The following is a 19,445-nucleotide window of genomic DNA, read 5'->3' on the forward strand; positions in this document are numbered from 1 at the left end:
CCACTGCGGTTCTTGTTTATAATTATTATATTTATAAAAGCTTAATGCTTCCCAATCGACTTTGTTATTGTGATTAAAAACCCAATGTTTCCCCTCATATAATTTACAATTAAAAATGGAAAACCCACCCCCATGAATTGTGCTGTTGGACAAAAAGAAAATGATTTTTATTCAATGATGTTACTAATTTGTTAGAGATAATGTAGGTTTGGGAAACTTTGTGAATAATTGGTGGAATAACAAAAGAAAATGAAACAGATGAAAAAAAGTGCCGGAGGAGGAATCGAACCCGAGACCTCTGGCGTAAGACTCAGAGGCCTAAACATCTTTTTTTTTCTTTTTCTTTTTTTTTCGTTAGGAGTGATCATTGTGTTTGGTCGTTGCGGACTTCGCAAGACATCCTGTTCAAGTTCGGTGGTTGATCCTTCCACTCAGTTTTTTATTACAGAGGCCAACCGGCTCTGTGACCGAACACGCTGAGCTACCGTGCCGGCTATTTTTTTTTTTTTTTTCTTTTCGCTGTTGTGCGTTGCATCTGCTCGGGCGGACGTCGTAAGACATCCGTTTTAGTTCGTTATTGATCGATTAACTCAGTTTTTTTTATTACAGAGGGCAGCTAACCCTCTGACCGAACACGCTGAGCTACCGTGCCGGCTATCGGCAATGGACTAACATTTTATACTCATAAGACACCTAAGAAACTTTGGATCGATTTTTCCCGGGATTTTCAGGTTAGTGCGTCCTAATATTTTAACCACGTGAGGTGTTAGAGGTGCTCTTTCACCACACAAAATCTCGGACAAATTCTCGACCCCAACGTCGTGCCGTCTCCTTGTCAGTGTCTTTAACCATACTCGCATGACAGAAAGACAATATTGGTGCTAACGACCGAGAAGTCGTGTGTCGCAAGCTGACAACCATCCGTATAATACACGAATTTAGTTTACGTCTGTGTGTGACAGGCATTTCGCGGCGGGAGCACAGCAACACCGCGCTGCGTAAGAGGCTGTCCCACAAGCTACTGCCCCAGCAGCTGGACGACTGGGTGGAACTGGAGGGCGGCCTGCGCGCCCAGGTGCGGCTGCTGCTGCCGCCAGACCTCGACCCCGAGGGCGACGAGAAGAGGCCCGCCCTGCTCTACGTGTGAGTTCCAGCAGGGCCAAACTACTGTGCCGTATGTTTGTATGTCCATATTTGTGGCTGGAGGTCTGGAGAACTACGACCGTTCACTACTGTAAGAAAATGAAATACACTACTGGCCATTAAAATAGCTACACCAAGAGAAAATGTAAATGATAAACGGGTATTCGTTGGACAAATATACTACAGCTGACATGTGATTACATTTTGACGCAGTTTGGGTGCATAGATCCTTAAAAATCAGTACCCAGAACAACCACCTCTGGCCGTAATAACGGCCTTGATACGCCTGGGCATTGAGGCAAACAGAGCTTGGATGGCGTGTACAGGTACAGCTGCCCATGCAGCTTCAACAAGATACCACAGTCATCAAGAGTAGTGACTAGCGTATTGTGACGAGCCAGTTGCTCGGCCACCATTGACCAGACGTTTTCCATTGGTGAGAGATTTGGAGGATGTGCTGGCCAGTGCAGCAGTCGAACATTTTCTGTATCCAGAAAGGCCCGTACAGGACCTGCAACATGCGGTAGTGCATTATCCTGCTGAAATGTAGGGTTTCGCAGGGATGGAATGAAGGGTAGAGCCACGGGTCGTAACACATCTGAAAAGCAACGTCCACTGTTCAAAGTGCCGTCAATGCGAACAAGAGGTGACCGAGACGTGTAACCAATGGCACCCCATACCATCACGCCAGGTGATACGCCAGTATGGCGATGACGAATACACGCTTCCAATGTGCGTTCACCACGATGTCGCCAAACACGGATGCGACCATCATGATGCTGTAAACAGAACCTGGATTCATCCGAAAAAATGACGTTTTGCCGTTCGTGCACCCAGGTTCGTCGTTGAGTACACCATCGCAGGCGCTCCTGTCTATGATGCAGCGTCAAGGGTAACAGCAGCCATGGTCTCCGAGCTGATAGTCCATGCTGCTGCAAACGTCGTCGAACTGTTCGTGCAGATGGTTGTTGTCTTGCAAACGTCCCCATCTGTTGAGTCAGGGATCGAGACGTGGCTGCACGATCCGTTACAGCCATGCGGATAAGATGCCTGTCATCTCGACTGCTAGTGATACGAGGCCATTGGGATCCAGCACGGCGTTCCGTATTACCCTACTGAACTCACCGATTCCATATTCTGCTAAGAGTCATTGGATCTCGACTAACGCAAGCAGCAATGTCGCGATACGATAAACTGCAATCGCGATAGGCTACAAGCCGCCCTTTATCAAAGTCGGAAACGTGATGGTACGTATTTCTCTTCCTTACACGAGGCATCACAACAACGTTTCAAAAGGCAACGCCGGTCAACTGCTGTTTGTGTATGAGAAATCGGTTGGAATCTTTCCTCATGTCAGCACATTGTAGATGTCGCTACCGGCGCCAACCTTGTATGTATGCTCTGAAAAGCTAATCATTTGCATATTACAGTATCTTGTTCCTGTCGGTTAAATTTCGCGTTTGTAGCACGTCATCTTCGTGGTGTAGCAATTTTAATGGCCAGTAGTGTATATGAATCGTGATAATCCCTCCGGCATCAACTAAGGCCTCAAGATGGTGCATTGAAGCACCGAAAGTGGTAGCTACACAATAAATGACACCTTAAGACCGGCTGTAGGAGTTTCATTTACTTATAGTCTGCCGTTTGTCTCGTGCACGAGCGCCTCTAACGTTTCCGATATACAGAAACAAATTATCAGGTACGATCCGCAGTATAAGAATGTTGGCTGATTTTTAATAGGGTCGTTGTTGGACTATCGTAAGGAAATGTGGAAAAATATGGACAAAATATCCGGTCGGTGTAACGAATAACAACTCTTCTTTAGGCAGATAAAAGCATGATAACGCCAAAGAATTATTAAGTGACTCCCAGAAAATGGACTGTCTGTAAATTTTGTAAAAAAAAAAAAAAAAAAGGAAGAGAGAAAGATTATACTGAATTCTGTACAACAAACGAGCTCCCGCTAGCAATGAATGTAACACATGAGCAGGAGTTCGTAAACAGGGGACATTGCTCTAAATTTTTTGGTCTAGGTATTGATGGAAACTTTAATGTTTGAGAAGCTCAGTGATATTCTTCTTTCAGTTAAGCTATATTTGCTCTTCGTGTAACTACTATTCTTGGTAACAAACGATTTAATCTCTTGACATATTTCCCCTCAGTAATGTCTTACGGAATAATTTTCTGTGATAATTCATCGCTTAGATTGCACAAAGACGAGCAGTAAGAATCGTGTAAGGTACTCACACACGCGTGTCACATCTGTTCAAAGAAGCGTCACAATGCACATTTTCGCTAATGCAATTCATCATAAATAATCTATAACAATTTAAGAAGAACAATGATATCCATACGTATAACACTAGAGAGAAAAATTACCTTCATTGCCATTTGTTAAAGCTGTCTGTGGCTAAGAAAGAAGATCAACACCAGCAGTAAAAATTTTTGTTCATTTACCTCATTTCATAAAATGTCTGACAGGTAGCAAAGCAAATTTTAAATCTAACTTAAAATAATTTCCTATGGACAACTCCTATTCCACTGACGAATTTCTGTGTAAAAACTCATAACCAGAAAATAATGTGTACGTATAGTCGCCTGAGGAACACTAAAAATAATACTTTCATTAATGTGGACACTAATTCCACATTATTTCGATAAAAGAATCGTTTAACCAACGAAGAGAAAGAGCCCAACAGTCCCCGATTATTAATTTAGTGGTAAACATCTTGAGCACCTCAGACCGTATAAGTAATTAGGAGTGAAGGTAAGAAGTCGTGTGAAATCGAATGTCACGTAAAATCAGTATTACGGTAGGTCATTGTAAGACATAGATGTATTGGAAGTGTTCTGGGTACTTGTAGTGTATCTGTGAAAGAAATTGCTTACAACAGGATACCGCGACCAACTTTTAAGAATATTAATCTGGCATTTGGAGTCCTTTCCAAGTACCGGTGTCAACAGACATTGAAAGAATACGGAGACGCGATGCTAGAATTGTATCAGGGCGGTGTATCTCTTATGAAGGTACAGAAAATGTTCCGGGGAACTTAAATGGGAATATCTGTTAAAATAAAGATTTAGTCCTCGTCAAACCATATTGGGTAAAGTTAGAGAAACTGTACTCAAGGAAGGCACGACGGCTACTGCCCTACCATCGTCTAATGTATCCCAAAGGTCTCGTGAAAATAAGAGAGGTTACGGCGTATATAGAGACATATAGCCGCCCATTTCTCTCTTGCTCGATACGAAGATGGAACGGGAAAGGGAAACGCTTACGTAAGTACGACATATTCCCCCCCCCCCCCCCCACTCACTCCACGCGCACTACATGGTTGCTTGTGGAATATACACTGAAGCGCCAAAGAAATTGGTAGAGGCATGCATATTCAAATACAGAGGTATGTAAACAGGCAGAATACGGCGCTTCGGTCGGCAAAGCCCGTATAAGACAGCAAATGGCTGGCGCAGTTGTTAAATCGGTTACTGCTGTTACAACGGCAGGTTATCAAGATTTTTAGGTGAGTTTGAACGTGGTGTTATAGTCAGCGCACGAGCGATGGGACACAGCACTTCCGAGGTAGCGATGAAGTGGGGATTTTCCCGTACGACCATTTGACGCGTGTACCGTGAATATCAGGAATCCGGTAAAACATGGTATCTCCGACATTGCTGCGGCCGGTAAAAGATCCTGCAAGAACGGGACCAACGAGGACTGAAGAGAACCGTTCAGCGTGACAGAAGTGCAACCCTTCCGCAGATTGCTGATGGGCCATCAACAAGTGTCAACGTGTGAAGCATTCAACGAAACATGATCCACATGGGTTTTCGGAGCCGAAGGCCCACTCGTGTGCCCTTGATGTCAGCATTACGCCTCACCTGGGCCCGTCAACACCGATACTGCACTTTTGATGACTAGAAACACGTTGTCTGGTCGGACGAGTCTCGTTTAAAATTCTATAGAGCGGATGGACATGTACTAGTATGGAGGCAACCATCGTTTACTCCAGGTGATCTGTGTGTAATCCGTTATTTTCATGGCACAAAATTATTCGCCTCCAGGTGCGATGTGATACTCGCTGCAGCATTGCTGGCGTGATAGAAGAAAATGGGTTCCGAGCAGCGTCTTTGAGGCCCTTTGCTGTCTGATAATGATACTGGGCGGCTATGATTGATATGTCCCCATAATGCGTTATCACACGATGTCAGATGAGGAGTTCAGGGGGGAGGGCATTTCAGAGGCGGCGGTAATGCTGGTGATCCTCTTCCACTCCATATGCCTCTGAAGACATCGGTAAGGTTTCCCCTTACACATATGGCAAAATGCGCTGCGCTGGCGCTCCTTCTTGTTGGAACCAGATACGATCAAAAAGTCCTAAACGTTCCCATTCCAGTACAAACCTGTCACTTAGTATGGAGAGACACGTTCCCTGATTCACTGGCATGACAGCATGAGTTTCGGGACTTTCAAAGGAATATGGACAAATCAAATGCGTGACACATATTGGAGCCCATATTATGATATGGAGTGGGTTTATTTCCAGTTCCTCAACGAAGTGCAGGTTCTACTTACTCCATAAATAAACATGTCTGTCTTTTGAACTAAGGTACACAGTACATTCGTCTGAGAACATAACTTTTCCACGTTTGGGATTTGTGTCGAATACCTCCAGTAACAGCGCACAGGCGTCACGTCGATCCTCCAAGTCTTCATCCATTAATTCATTCCCAAACGAGGGTCTGATCAGTTTTACGTTTAAACCTGTTCGCATATGTCGCCATAAAGTCGTTAACCGGATGTTCATTTTCCGCGGTCGCTTGTGTAGTGACTTTTTCGGTGAACGTTCCACTGATGCTGCAACTTCCGCACATGTGTCTACTCTTCTTCTCGGTCTCCCAGAGTGTGGTCTGTCATTTACAGAACCAGTTTCAAACACTGTTGTTGGTTTCACTGATGCAGACATATTAAATCTAATGGTGAAATAGTTTCGAATCTCTCTGTGTCTTCCCAGTATGAGGTCGTTCATGAATAGAAGTACTCATGACGATTAGTTTTCCAGGGTGTAATTGGATTCTTGAGCCATTCATCTCACAAATCAGTATCACCTGCAACAGGAAAAAGCAATTAGTACAGTTACATTCAAATGGTTCAAATGGCTCTAACCATTATGGGACTTCACATTTAAGGTCATCGGTCCCCTAGACTTAGAACTACTTAAACCTAACTAACCTAAGGACATCACACTCATTCATGCCCGAGGCAGGATTCGAACCTGCGACAGTAGCAGCAGTGTGGTTCCGGACTGAAGCGCCTCGAACCTCTCGGCCGGCGGTACACAGTTAGACGGAGGGTAATGGGACTTGGGTGCAGCCTTTAATGGGCCGATCAACAAGTTTCCGTTTGAAGGCCGTGCAGTCCAGTATCGGTATATCATCAGGCAGAATCACCACAGGCATTGAGGCAATCGTCGCACCAACGCACCAGACTGAAGATACCAACTTGGTAAAATACCGTGGCCTGCTACGGGAAGGAGTCCGTAACTGCCCGCTGTACACCCTCGTCCGACAGGAATCGCCGACCGTTCAAGGCTTTTTTTTAAGAGACGAAAGGCGTGATAATCGCGTGAGGGGAGGTCAGGATTACAGGGCGGGTGTTCAACTGTCTCCCACTTGTCTTGGCGTAACTTTTGCGTTAACACAATTGCGATATGGGGACATACATTACCATGAAGCAGCAGCATTCCCTGTCACTCCGATCCACAACGATGGGTGTGGACAGGCATGTTGCTCCATAAACATTCTTCATTCTCCGATGGATTTCTACCGATGTTTGTCCGTCGGCGGCCAAGAAAAGAATAACAGCACGTTGTTCCTGTTTGGACGTATTTGTTGATGACGTCGCCATAGTTCACGTTTCCGCATTTTCAGGACGCACGTCGAAAAGACACGAACGTCATACCAACCCCTTGCCTACATGCTTACACTACTGGCCATTAAAATTGCTACACCACGAAGAAGACGTGCTACAGACGCGAAATTTAACCGACAGGAAGAAGATGCTGTAATATGCTAATGATTATCTTTTCAGAGCATTCACACAAGGTTGGCGCCGGTGGCGACAACTACAACGTGCTGACATGAGGAAAGTTTCCAACCGATTTCTCATACACAAACAGCAGTTGACCGGCGTTGCCTGGTGAAACGTTGTTGTGATGCCTCGTGTACGGAGGAGAAATGCGTATTTCCGACTTTGATAAAGGTCGGATTGTAGCCTACCGCGATTGCGGTTTATCGTATCGAGACATTGCAGCTCGCGTTGGTCGAAATCCAATGACTGTTAGCAGAGTATGGAATCGGTTGGTTCAGGAGGGTAATACGGAACGCCGTGCTGCATCCCAACGGCCTCGTATCACTAGCAGTCGAGATGACAGGCATCTTATCCGCATGGCTGTAATGGATCGTACAGCCACGTCTCGATCCCTGAGTCAACAGACATGGACGTTAGCAAGACAACAACCATCTGCACGAACAGTTCGACGACGTTTGCAGCAGCATGGGCTATCAGCTCCGAGACCATGGCTGCGGTTACCCTCGACGCTGCATCAGAGACAGGAGCGCCTGCGATGGTGTACCCAACGACGAACCTGGGTGCAGGGTGCACGAATGGCAATATGTCAATTTTTCGGATGAATCCAGGTTCTGTTTACAGCATCATTAGCTAGTTTTTGAGTCGATGCAAGCTCATCATTAGGCGGAGATGCTAAAAGAACATTAAACCGAGGACCGAGTGTAGCAGGACGCTATGATGATGATGCTGGTGAAATGACGGAAATTTAGGAATTATTAATGAAACATTTATGAAAGAGAAATTTTGTTACGTTTGCGGTAGTTACACTGCACTGTATCGTTGTATCCATACCAAATCGTTTCCCATAATGAACATTATGAGATATATACACAAATATACATAGTATTTAGCTGCACTTGTTTTCACACTTATTCGCAGAATTTAAAGACTGGATGTAAAAACGAGGAATATGTATAAAATAGTTATCACACTTTGCTACAGCATGGTCTTTGGCCTGAGATACGCTGTATTACAGAATAAATATTTACAAGTACAGTAATATATGTAAGTGAATCTTGCTAACTGCAGGTGTATTCTCATGTCGGCATTATATGAGGGTACACAACACACAAAAACACAGAGTAAAATATTTATTCTGTAACTGAAAAGTGAATGGCTTACATCATGCCATGCTTGTCGAATGACTAAGAGAGTTAAATATGTAACATGTATATTTGTTTTTGGAGAGGATCCATCTTGAGGAAAACACGGTTTTTCTTTCTATTTCCCAGACATGCTTAGCTGAAGTTTCAGCATTATCAGTGGATTTTTTATCTTTCTATATAAGAGAAAAATACTTTTTCTACTTACACACACATAAATTTGAGTCTTTAAAACAATATTTACATATATCAATAACAGATAAAATTTTGTGTATATACATTGTTACCTTCCTGTATCCTCATGTTATCTAACGCAGTTGTTTTGTTTCACAACCAAATAGAACTTAATGTAGAACTGTTATTTACTTCGAAATTTTACAACTTGGCATGTTATGATTATGCCTACCATTACCTAAGACTGTGTGGATGATTGCATGTGTGTGTGTGTGTGTTTGTTGAAAGGATAATGTGGGGTATTTATGAGTGGGGGGTATCCGATAGTGTTTTGAGGGCAGAGAACAGAGTTCCGTTGCAGAGAACTGTGTATTCATTTATTACTTGTTTTCCTTCAATATTTTTGTATTTGATAATTTTATTCAGTTCTACATCTACATCCATACTCCTCAAGCTACCTGACGGTGTGTGGAGGAGGGTACTTTGAGTACCTCTATCGGTTCTCCCTTGTATTCCAGTCTCGTATTGTTCGTGGAAAGAAAGATTGTCGGTATGCCTATGTGTGGGCTCTAATCTCCGGATTTTATCCTCATGGTCTCTTCGCGAGATATACGTAGGAGGGAGCATATACTGCTTGACTCCTCGGTGAAGGTATGTTCTCTAAACTTCAACAAAAGCCCGTACCGAGCTATTGAGCGTCTCTTTTGCAGAGTCTTCCACTGGAGTTTATCTATCATCTCCGTAACGCTTTCGCGATTACTAAATGATCCTGTAACGAAGGGCGCTGCTCTCCGTTCGATCTTCTCTATCTCTTCAATCAACCCTATCTGGTACGGATCCCACACCGGTGAGCAGTATTCAAGAAGTGGGCGAACAAGTGTACTGTAACATACTTCCTTTGTTTTCGGATTGCATTTCCTTAGGGTTCTTCCAATGAAAGTCAGTCTGGCATCTGCTTTACCGACGATTAATTTTATATGGTCATTCCATTTTAAATCATTCCTAATGCCTACTCCCAGATAATTTATGGAATTAACTGCTTCCAGTTACTGACCTGCTATATTCTAGCTAAATGATAAAGGATCTTTCTTTCTATGTATTCGCAGCACATTACACTTGTCTACATTGAGATTCAATTGCCATTCCCTGCACCATGCGTCAATTCATTGCAGATCCTCTTGCATTTCAGTACAATTCTTCATTGTTACAACCTCTCGATGTACTGCAGCATCATCCGCAAAAAGCCTCAGTGAATAGCAACAGTCCTACGACACTCCCCTGCGGCACACCTGAAATCACTCTTACTTCGGAAGACTTCTCTCCACTGAGAATGACATGCTGCGTTCTATTATCTAGGAACTCTTCAATCCAATCACACAATTGGTCTGATAGTCCATATGCTCTTACTTTGTTCATTAAACGACTGTGGGGAACTGTATCAAACGCCTTGCGGAAGTCAAGAAACACGGCATCTACCTGGGAACCCGTGTCTGTGGCCCTCTGAGTCTGGTGGACGAATAGCGCAAGCTGGGTTTCACACGATCGTCTTTTTCGAAATCCATGCTGGTTCCTACAGAGTAGATTTCTAGTCTCCGGAAAAGTCATTATACTCGAACATAATACGTGTTCCAAAATTCTACAACTGATCGACGTTAGAGATATAGGTCTGTACTTCTGCAGATCTGTTCGACGTCCCTTCTTGAAAACGGGGATGACCTGTGCCATTTTCCAATCATTTGGAACGCTACGCTCTTCTAGAGACCTACGGTACACCGCCGCAAGAAGGGGACAAGTTCCTTCGCGTACTCTGTGTAAAATCGAACTCGCATCCCATCAGGTCCAGCGGCCTTTCCTCTTTTGAGCGATTTTAACTGTTTTAATTAGTTTTAGTGGGGCTGATGCTGCATTCGAGAATTTTCAAGTCTGTGTTGATGTTTGTTGGACTGTGTTTCATGTCCAAAATAAAACATTAAAAGTTGTAGAAGACAACAGCGTAACAAGTCAGCTAGTTACCGAACAGAAAGATACCAGAAAAATATACGAACATTCCTAAAAATTTCTCGCACATATTCACAAAACAAAGTGAAATGGCTAAAACAGCAACCACTAGGGACCTACACCGAACATCCTACAAAAGCACCACAAGGAGGACATTCCGACACATCCAGTGGTAAACTTCAGAGGTTCACCCACATATCAGCTAGCCGGAGAAACACCCATACTTATAGAAACATTATGTATACACAAACAACAGAAGCATACACAACACCAAAGAACTGGTACAAAAATAAAAACAAAGAAATCAACATACCCACAACAGCCATACTTACATCATTCGACATCACATCCATGTACACGAATATCACCGCTCAAACCAACAACATCATCAAACAACAATTAGAAGAACAAAAAGTCATTCTCAGACCACACATAAAAGGAATGGTTAGTATTCTAAAACTAATCACAGAGCAAAACTGTTTCTCGTTTGGCAAACAGTTCCACTCATCTACTGGTAAGTTGTCTCCAAGCCAACATCTTCCTCAGTCACATTGAAAACAAAATATTTGAAACAACAGTAAGACCGAAACATAATAGGATAGTATATTGGTATCGGTATGTGGATGACATCATACGCTTTCTAGATGAAACATCCAGTCACATCCAACAACTCCACAGAGATATAAACACAGTAGACACAAAAATAAAATTCACCGTAGAAACAGAAAATGACAAAATTTTAAATTTCCTTGACCACTCAGTACACAGAGACAACAACCAACACCAATTTTACATATTCAGGAAAGTCGTTATCATCAACACAGCCACACACAAATACTCTAATCGGCATACTGCACACAAACTAGCCAGTTTCCAGTATATGCTGCACAGACTGAACAGAACTCTACCCAGTGAAGACAATAATTAAAATTAATTCCAGAAAAAAAGCAAATAGCTATAGAGAATGGATGTGACGCAATCACCATAGAGAAATTTAATCACAAAACTAAAAAAAAAAAATAATAAAGATGACACCTAGCATTCAAAACAACCTGTCACCAGCTTACAAAAGCACACACACAGAACACAGACACACAGAAAACACACACACACACACACACACACACAAAAGCACGCAACACTCTCACAACAACAAAACAGGCCATGGAATAGGCAACAGGGCAGACAACTCAGGACCGAGAAAATGAAGGGCAACAAAAATAAGCACAGACAATCACAACACATTTGGTATTTACTGACTGTCGCGCCAGGACTTGAAACCGATTTGTATAAGACACACAAGCAGAAACTTTAATACCAGTTACACAGAATACAGAAGAGCAGTAAAAAGTAACAGCTGTCATTCTACAGCCCAACAAAAATCAACAAAGACTTTAAAATTCTCAAACCCAGTAACAGTCCCCAACTAAAACTAATAACTGAATAAAATAATGAAATACTCAGTCATAAATGAAAGGAAACAAGTAATGAATGAATACGTATTCCTCTGCAGTGGAACTTTGTGTTCTGCCCTCAAAGAACTATCAGACAACACCACCTCTTCCACATAGCATTAGTTAGCAGTAGACATAACCATAACATGCTCAGTCGTAAAATTTCGAAGTAAATAACTGTTCTACGTTAATTTCTATATGCTTACAGATGATAAACTGTGAAACAAAACAACTGCATGAAATAACATAAAAATCCAAGAACTCCACAGCATGTGATGACTAGGTATATATACAAAACTTTGTTTTTCAGATATATAGATACTGTCTTAAAAATTCAAATTTATATATGTACAAGTCGTAAAATGCATTTTTCCTGTTTTGTAGAAAGATAATAAAAGACCCCAGTGATCATGCCGATACTTGAGATTGGAAATGGAAAGAAAGTAATAACTGTGTTTTGCCCAAGGCAGATCCTGTCCAAAAACAAATCTATTTGTAAGCAATTGCAGGCAGAAGAACTTCAACCTCAAGATGATTATTTACTATGTAACTAAAGAGTTAATGAGTTATGGAAAGCCATAGTTGTTATATGACTAAGAGAACATAATTTATGCAGGAGGATGAATGTTTCTTATCATCATCTTTTTTGGTAATGTGGTACCAGATGTCCTGAAAATTCTGGATGAAAGAGTTTTGCATTAATTCAATTTCTTCATTAAGGAGTTTTTGAGTTAATTTAGCTGTGAATGTAAATCTCTGATTGTTCGATGAGATTCATCTGCAAACCTTTGTCAGCAGTATGTAGAACAGAAAGTTTGTTACTGATATCATCAAGAGAGTGTTTATAATGAGCGATTTGTGATGTAAATTTGGACGTACTTATGTTTTTGAGTCGAAAGGTATCCATATGTTCCTTGTAGCGGGTTGTTAAGTTTCTCCCTGTTTGTCCTGTGTTGCACACAGCATCGAAGATTTTTGGAACAACAGCCGATTTCGGTCTTCGCGAAATTCATCGTCGATACAGGCACTACCTTGACGAAATTCAGCAAACCAGTCATTTGTGATGTTGTGTGCTATGAAATGAAATTCCCGACCCGCCCTCCTTCCATCCACCTTGTCGCTCCAGCACACGTCCGGCGCTCAAATCACACCTGGGGGTGCGTGTGTCGCCCAGTTGGCGTTTGCAGCATCATGGTGAGCTTTGCTGTGGCTGCATGCCACAGTGGTTGGGCTGTGGGCAGTACTACTTTGAGGCATGCAACAACCAGAAGCTGGCTCTCAGTCCCATGGGCAGGGGAGGACTAGACTAGAGTGCTGCAACGCTCAGTGTTTGACCGGTCACGGCTCGCCTGTTGACGGGGGGACCGAGTCGCTCTTGTCCGGTCCCATACGACTCGGCTCGGTCACATACTCGCGCCATGTCTGTTGTCCGGCTTCCGGACACGCGGTTAACCGAGCATGACCGGTCACCGCTGACGTCTCACCTCGCCTCGCCCCGGCTCGCTGCACTGTACTTTACTGTACAAATCCAACGCCTGTCTCTCTCTCTCTCTCTCTCTTAATACAAAAGTAACATTTCCAAGAACGGGTACGTGACACAGCTAAATTCATAAAGCACCTGGAAAGTAAAATGATATTTCAGTACAATCGTGGATAGAAGACGAGTCTCATTTCCAAACAAAAGAGATATTTTTCCTTTCATTTATAGGAAATATTAAATAAGTGCTTTCCCTGTAATCTAGAAGACAACCATCTTCATAAAGAAAGCATACAAAGAACATTAAACATTTACAGACGTAACTTGTCATACGTTTCAATTGTTTGCAACATAAACAAAATTATAGTTATTGTTGATCGGCAGGAAATCACAAACGCGTTCCGGATTTAATTGGCTGCGGCAATTTGTTAGTAACATGCCGGCTTTACTAAAGCACCTTTCACTAGGTGCGCTTGTTGCTGGGATACATAAAATACGTCTTGCAACTGCAGCCAAACCTGGCAGATCTGTTTCATGTCTGCTCCACCACTTTAAGATGTCATCATCATCTCCGGGGTGCATTAAAATGTACAGATCTACTTCATCTGCTGCGGATGATCTGTTGTTCCTCCATTCCTTGAAACAAGCTCTCTTTCTGGGTGGTGATGACACAGTACTTGAAGGATCTATGATAATAAACAAAAGAGACAAGTAATACAGAACTTATATGGAAATCATCGAAACATTCCCGTAAGAGACCGATGACCTCGCTGTTTGGTCTCTCCCCCCAAACAACCCGACCCCCCGTTCCCATAAAAACGAGATGTTTTACGTTAATGAAATAATATACGAGTCACAACATTCCCGTTTCTCTATAATACACTTTCCACTAACTAAGCAAAAACGATTATGTTAATGATTGAATGTTGTACCTGCGTACGTAGCTCACATTTGTCGCACATTGTTAAGAATTTCCTGCTTTTCACTTAATTTCAAGCATATTAAGATAACGGAAGGACGGCCGAAGAAACGATCTTTGTGAGGTTTCTTGCAACTGTGTTTCTTTAAATGAGTGGTTGCCGACTGGAAAAACAATAAAGTTGAGCAGTGTATGCACGATACGTACCCAGTAGACGCAATGTTTTCATCTACAACCCACAGAAATGTACTCCATACTTGGCTTTTTAGACCTTTCCGTTTCTTCAATGTGTAAACATTGGTTTCAATCTTACGTCTTACTACACTGGCTTCCTCGCGCTGCATGATTACAGAGAGAGACACACCACAAATAAGAAGCCCGTACTGGCTGCAGTGTCACACGGATAATAGCACGTGTAATGTGTTTGAAGTTCTGTGCTACGTATTCGGTCACGGCTTCTATGCTCGGTCACAAGAACTAGTGCGGGCAGCCTATCCAGTTAGGGTGTGCTCGCCCCACCTCGTATTTTGTGCTCGCTTACTCGGTCATGCAGGACTCTAGACTAGACGCCGAGTGTGGTACTGGGCCATGCATGGAGGGTCAGCGGACTGTTATCTCCCAGAATCGCTGCCTGAGAGTTAGCCACCGAGGCGTGGAGTGTAGGCAGATGACTGGAGGTTGGGGTGCGGGCAGGCAATAGCAACTGGACTTAGGGTTGGCAATATGATGCGGCAGCAGCCACACCAACTTGAGGCAGCATCAGGGACGGACAAGCCTCAGGTTTAACACTGGGCCTGGCATGGCACGACAGCCATGGTTGCTTGTGTTATCGGAGTGGCTGGCCAAGCAATGGGCCACAGTTTTCAGCTGAGGGTGCTGCAGTGGAGTTTGCAGTTGGTTTATGTAAGCGAAACGACGTGGGCCCTGGAGGAGCACTACAGTGCTGTGGAGTCAGAAACAGGGAGAGGTGGCGCTGAACCGTGGGAAAGCAACGATCGGCATGCGGTGTGGATCTCTCTCACACAGAGATTGTTTGGCTTGGTCAACGGATGGTGTTACCTCCATACATCCAGATGATGTGGCTTCTGGAAGCTAGGCACGAATTATGGCAAACAGTTTCCCTTATGACTATTCTAAAGTGAGGTGTAAGAGTGACTTACGCCACTGAATGTGTCTACAACTGCATGTGTTCTAGCATTAGTGTGTGACAAGGATTTGAATTGTCAAACCACACTGGGAACACGTTGTGCCTATATTGATGGAGCTATGCTTACACAGAGGTGCTTCAACTGGAAAGGTATGGTGAGACTGGGTTGCTCTCTGATTGTATTGTAACGGAAACAGAATCAAAAGGCACAATCAGGCCATATGGTGTGGGTTAATTCTGTCACACGTATAAACCTTGTAGTTCAGTCACCAGTTTGTGCTTCATTGTATGTTAGGTTATTGTGTCAGTATACAGTGTGTTATTCATATGTATTGTCTGTCAAGTGCGTGGTTAAAGTCTTGGCTTCAGTTGGGTGTTGCATTTTATGATAAACTAGCGTTCTTGTACAGTGTCATTTTTGTGCTACTTGTAAGGTTAGTTTCCATGGCCAAAGTCGTATTTCTGATGAATAAAACACTATATGATCAAAAGTATCCGGACACCCCAAAAAACATACGTTTTTCTTATTAGGTGCATTGTGCTGCCACCTACTGCAGGTATTCCATATCAGTGACCTCAGTAGTCATTAAACATCGTGAGAGAGCAGAATGGGGCGCTCCGCGGAACTCACGGACTTCGAACGTGGTCACTTGATTGGGTGTCACTTGTGCCATACGTCTGTACACGAGATTTCCACACTCCTAAACAGCCCTAGGTCCACTGTTTCCGATGAGATAGTAAAGTGGAAACGTGAAGGGACACGTGCAGCACAGAAACGTACAGGTCGACCTTATCTGTTGACTGACAGAGACCGCCGACAGTTGAAGAGGGTCGCAATGTGTAATACGCAGAAATCTATCCACACCATCACACGGAAATTCACCCAAACTGAATCAGGATACACTGCAACTACTATGACAGTTAGGCGCGAGGTGAGAAAACTTGGATTTCATGGTCGAGCGGCTGCACACAAGCAGCACATCACGCTGGTAAATGCCAAACGACGCCTCGCTTGGTGTAAGGCGCGTAAACACTGGGTGATCGAACAATGGAAAAACGTCATGAGCAGCGACGAATCACAGTACAAAATGTGGCGATCCGATGGCTGAGTGTGCGTATGGTGAATGCGCGGTGAACGTCATCTGGCAGCGTGTGTAGTGCCAACAGTAAAATTTGGAGGCGGTGGTGTTATGATGTGGTCGTGTTTTTCATGGAGAGGGCCTGTACCCCTTGTTGTTTTGCGTGGCACTATCACAGCACAAGCCTACATTGATGTATTAAGCATCTTCTTGCTTCTCAGTGTTGAATTGCAAATAGGGGATGGCGATTGCATCTTTCAACACGATCGAGCGCCTATTCATAAAGCACGGCCTATGGCGGAGTGGTTACACGACAATAACTTCCCTGTAACGGACTGGCCTGCACAGAGTCCTGACCTGAATCCTATAGAACACCTCTGGGACGTTTTGGAACGCCGACTTCGTCGCAGACCTCACCGACCGACATTGATACTTCTCCTGAGTGCAGCACTTCGTGAAGGATGGGCTACTTTTTCCCAGGAAACCTTCCAGCATCTGATTGAACGTATGCCTACGAGAGTCGAAGCTGTCATCACGGCTAGGGGTGGGACAATACCATACTGAATTTTAGCATTACCTATGGAGTGCGCCACGAACTTGTAAGACATTTTCATCCAGGTGTCCGGATACTTTTGATCACATAGTGTATGTATACACGCATTTTGGGTTAAGTGCAATAGTATGTTCTTAGTGCGCCCTTAGAAGCATTTATTATTTTATTACTGTGGGGCGAGTATTTGTTTCTTTTTTGGTTATTATTTCATTTTAAATTAATTGGTTTGAAGATTGAGAGCACATGTTTATCTTGTTTATTTATGTATGCTGTCTGATATGCTAAATTGTTGTTAATAAAACTTAACATTTAGATGTAAGACCACACTTATTCCACCACCAGCCAAATACGACACTGACTGAAATCTTGCACCACAGTTGATGGCTTAAGAAAGTAGAATGAAGGGATTCGAGGCCCTGTCGTTGACTCAGGCCTTTACTAAAATAATGAAAAATCATCATCTATTTTTGCTTTAGATGCTCACTGCGAACAAACTACTCCGTCAGTTTCTTAGTTCTCGTTGTTGTAACAAAAAGAAATGGCATATTTTAAAACAGTGATAATGTCCTTGGATGTAAAAGAAATTTATCCAAGAGGAGGCCAAATTCTAAAATTGCTACTTTTGGTATAACTGATTACTGAGTTTGAGAACGTGTCATGCTCCAAGCACTAATTTTGATAGGAAATATATAAGACTAATTGTATCACAAACGATTGATAATTATTATCCACTTAATGCTTTTTAAGACTCCTCTGATTCCTAAACGGTATGCATATTTCAATAGTTAAAAGTTCAAATTGACAAAAAGAGTATTTCAATAGTGCATGCAATCTTTTAATGTTGGTAGTATAATTATGAATGCTACCTTTCTTTATCGAAAGTTTTAAATTATATCATTACGATTTCATCGACGGTAGCCAATGAGTTATGAAATAGGGAAGAAATATTCACAAAAAATGTGTTATATGCCAATAATGTAAGGCTACAATGACATTAAAATTGTGAAACATAAAAAATCAGATTTATAGAGAAAATCCTACCTGATATCAACAAAAATAAGCAGAAAATGCCGTTTTAATTTTCCACGCAGTGGAGAAACAGAAAATAAACATTAGAAAAGTAGCCCCTACTGAACGTGTGGCTCGGGGGGCATGCATCATTGGAGTCGCTGGGTCCCTTCACGACCGTTATCAGTGCCTGTAGGAAACGTGCGTAACTGTTGCCAACTGCAAGACAGTTGGAGTGGTGGGATCTATCACTGATAGCACAGGAACGATAATAGCTGTTTTCTTTCAGCAGAAACATTCCAGAATTTGCCTTCACCAGTTTAGGCAAATAATGCCCAAGCCTAAATTTGGACAGTCAAACAGAAATTTAAACCCTGCTCCGCAGAATGTGAGTGAGGTGGCTTAATTTCTATGGACCATGTAGTAACCACTCAGTTTAATAAAATAATTAATAAACTATAGAAATTCGTTGGAATACTAGGATTACACTAGTGTTATGGGTGCAAGCGTATTCAATTTCCTACTTGTATTACGCCATGTTTTAGGGTTCCTTCTAATTCCATTCGCATAGGGAGCATGGCCGAGTATTTGCTTAAATCCCACTATGCGCCCTGTACCTGGTGTAACCGTGACTTTGCGGTTCCTAAGGCAGTGATTCATGTCTTACTTGTATTCTGATGGTCGCCCGATCTCGGCTGCAGTTTGGCTATTAATGGCTTCCAGGGACAACAAAAATAGGATTTTAATTTTGTGATGTAATTATTCATCGAGTTTAAAATCCTTTCGTAATGGAGCCATAATGTTACATCAAAGGCTTAACACGCAAGTTGAGTAATAATGTTAGAAACTGTATTTTCTTGAGGCTGTGTAACCCATGGCGAGCAAATGACACACACTATATTCATTCAGTATTTGAGACTGAGGGCACTTAGCAAATTGCAACAAACTTTACAAGTATTTCCCCCCCCCCCCCCCCACACACACACCGTCACAAAAACACAAAATCATGAAAGGAATAAAAATTTACGCTTACTGAATTTTCACCGGTCATTCAGTAAAACTTCAGCATCAGACATGGCGTTTTAATTTATTACGTCTTTACTTTTAACTCTATGTGCGACACATTTTGCAGAGAGTATCCACATATACCACCGAATCTGTTTGCGAAATTAACGCCTGTTCGACATAAAGTTCAGGGGATTTGATGTCATAAACACTAAAATACCTGAAAACTGTAGTCGTCCGAAGTTTGATACTGAGAGC

The 19,445-nt window shown here is 42.7% G+C and overlaps 1 protein-coding gene across 1 annotated transcript in view; it reads left to right on the top strand.

The window, feature by feature from the left end:
* Window positions 1-19,445, top strand: part of LOC126190822 (venom dipeptidyl peptidase 4-like) — a 382,023-nt gene that overhangs the window by 304,531 nt on the left and 58,047 nt on the right. Inside the window, exon 12 of the mRNA XM_049931391.1 lies at window positions 963-1,143. Within this exon, the coding sequence (XP_049787348.1) occupies window positions 963-1,143 (181 nt within the window). The remainder of the gene's footprint in view (window positions 1-962; window positions 1,144-19,445) is intronic.

This window comes from Schistocerca cancellata, chromosome 6 (assembly GCF_023864275.1).
Source record: "Schistocerca cancellata isolate TAMUIC-IGC-003103 chromosome 6, iqSchCanc2.1, whole genome shotgun sequence".
NCBI classification, from domain to species: Eukaryota; Metazoa; Arthropoda; class Insecta; order Orthoptera; family Acrididae; genus Schistocerca; species Schistocerca cancellata.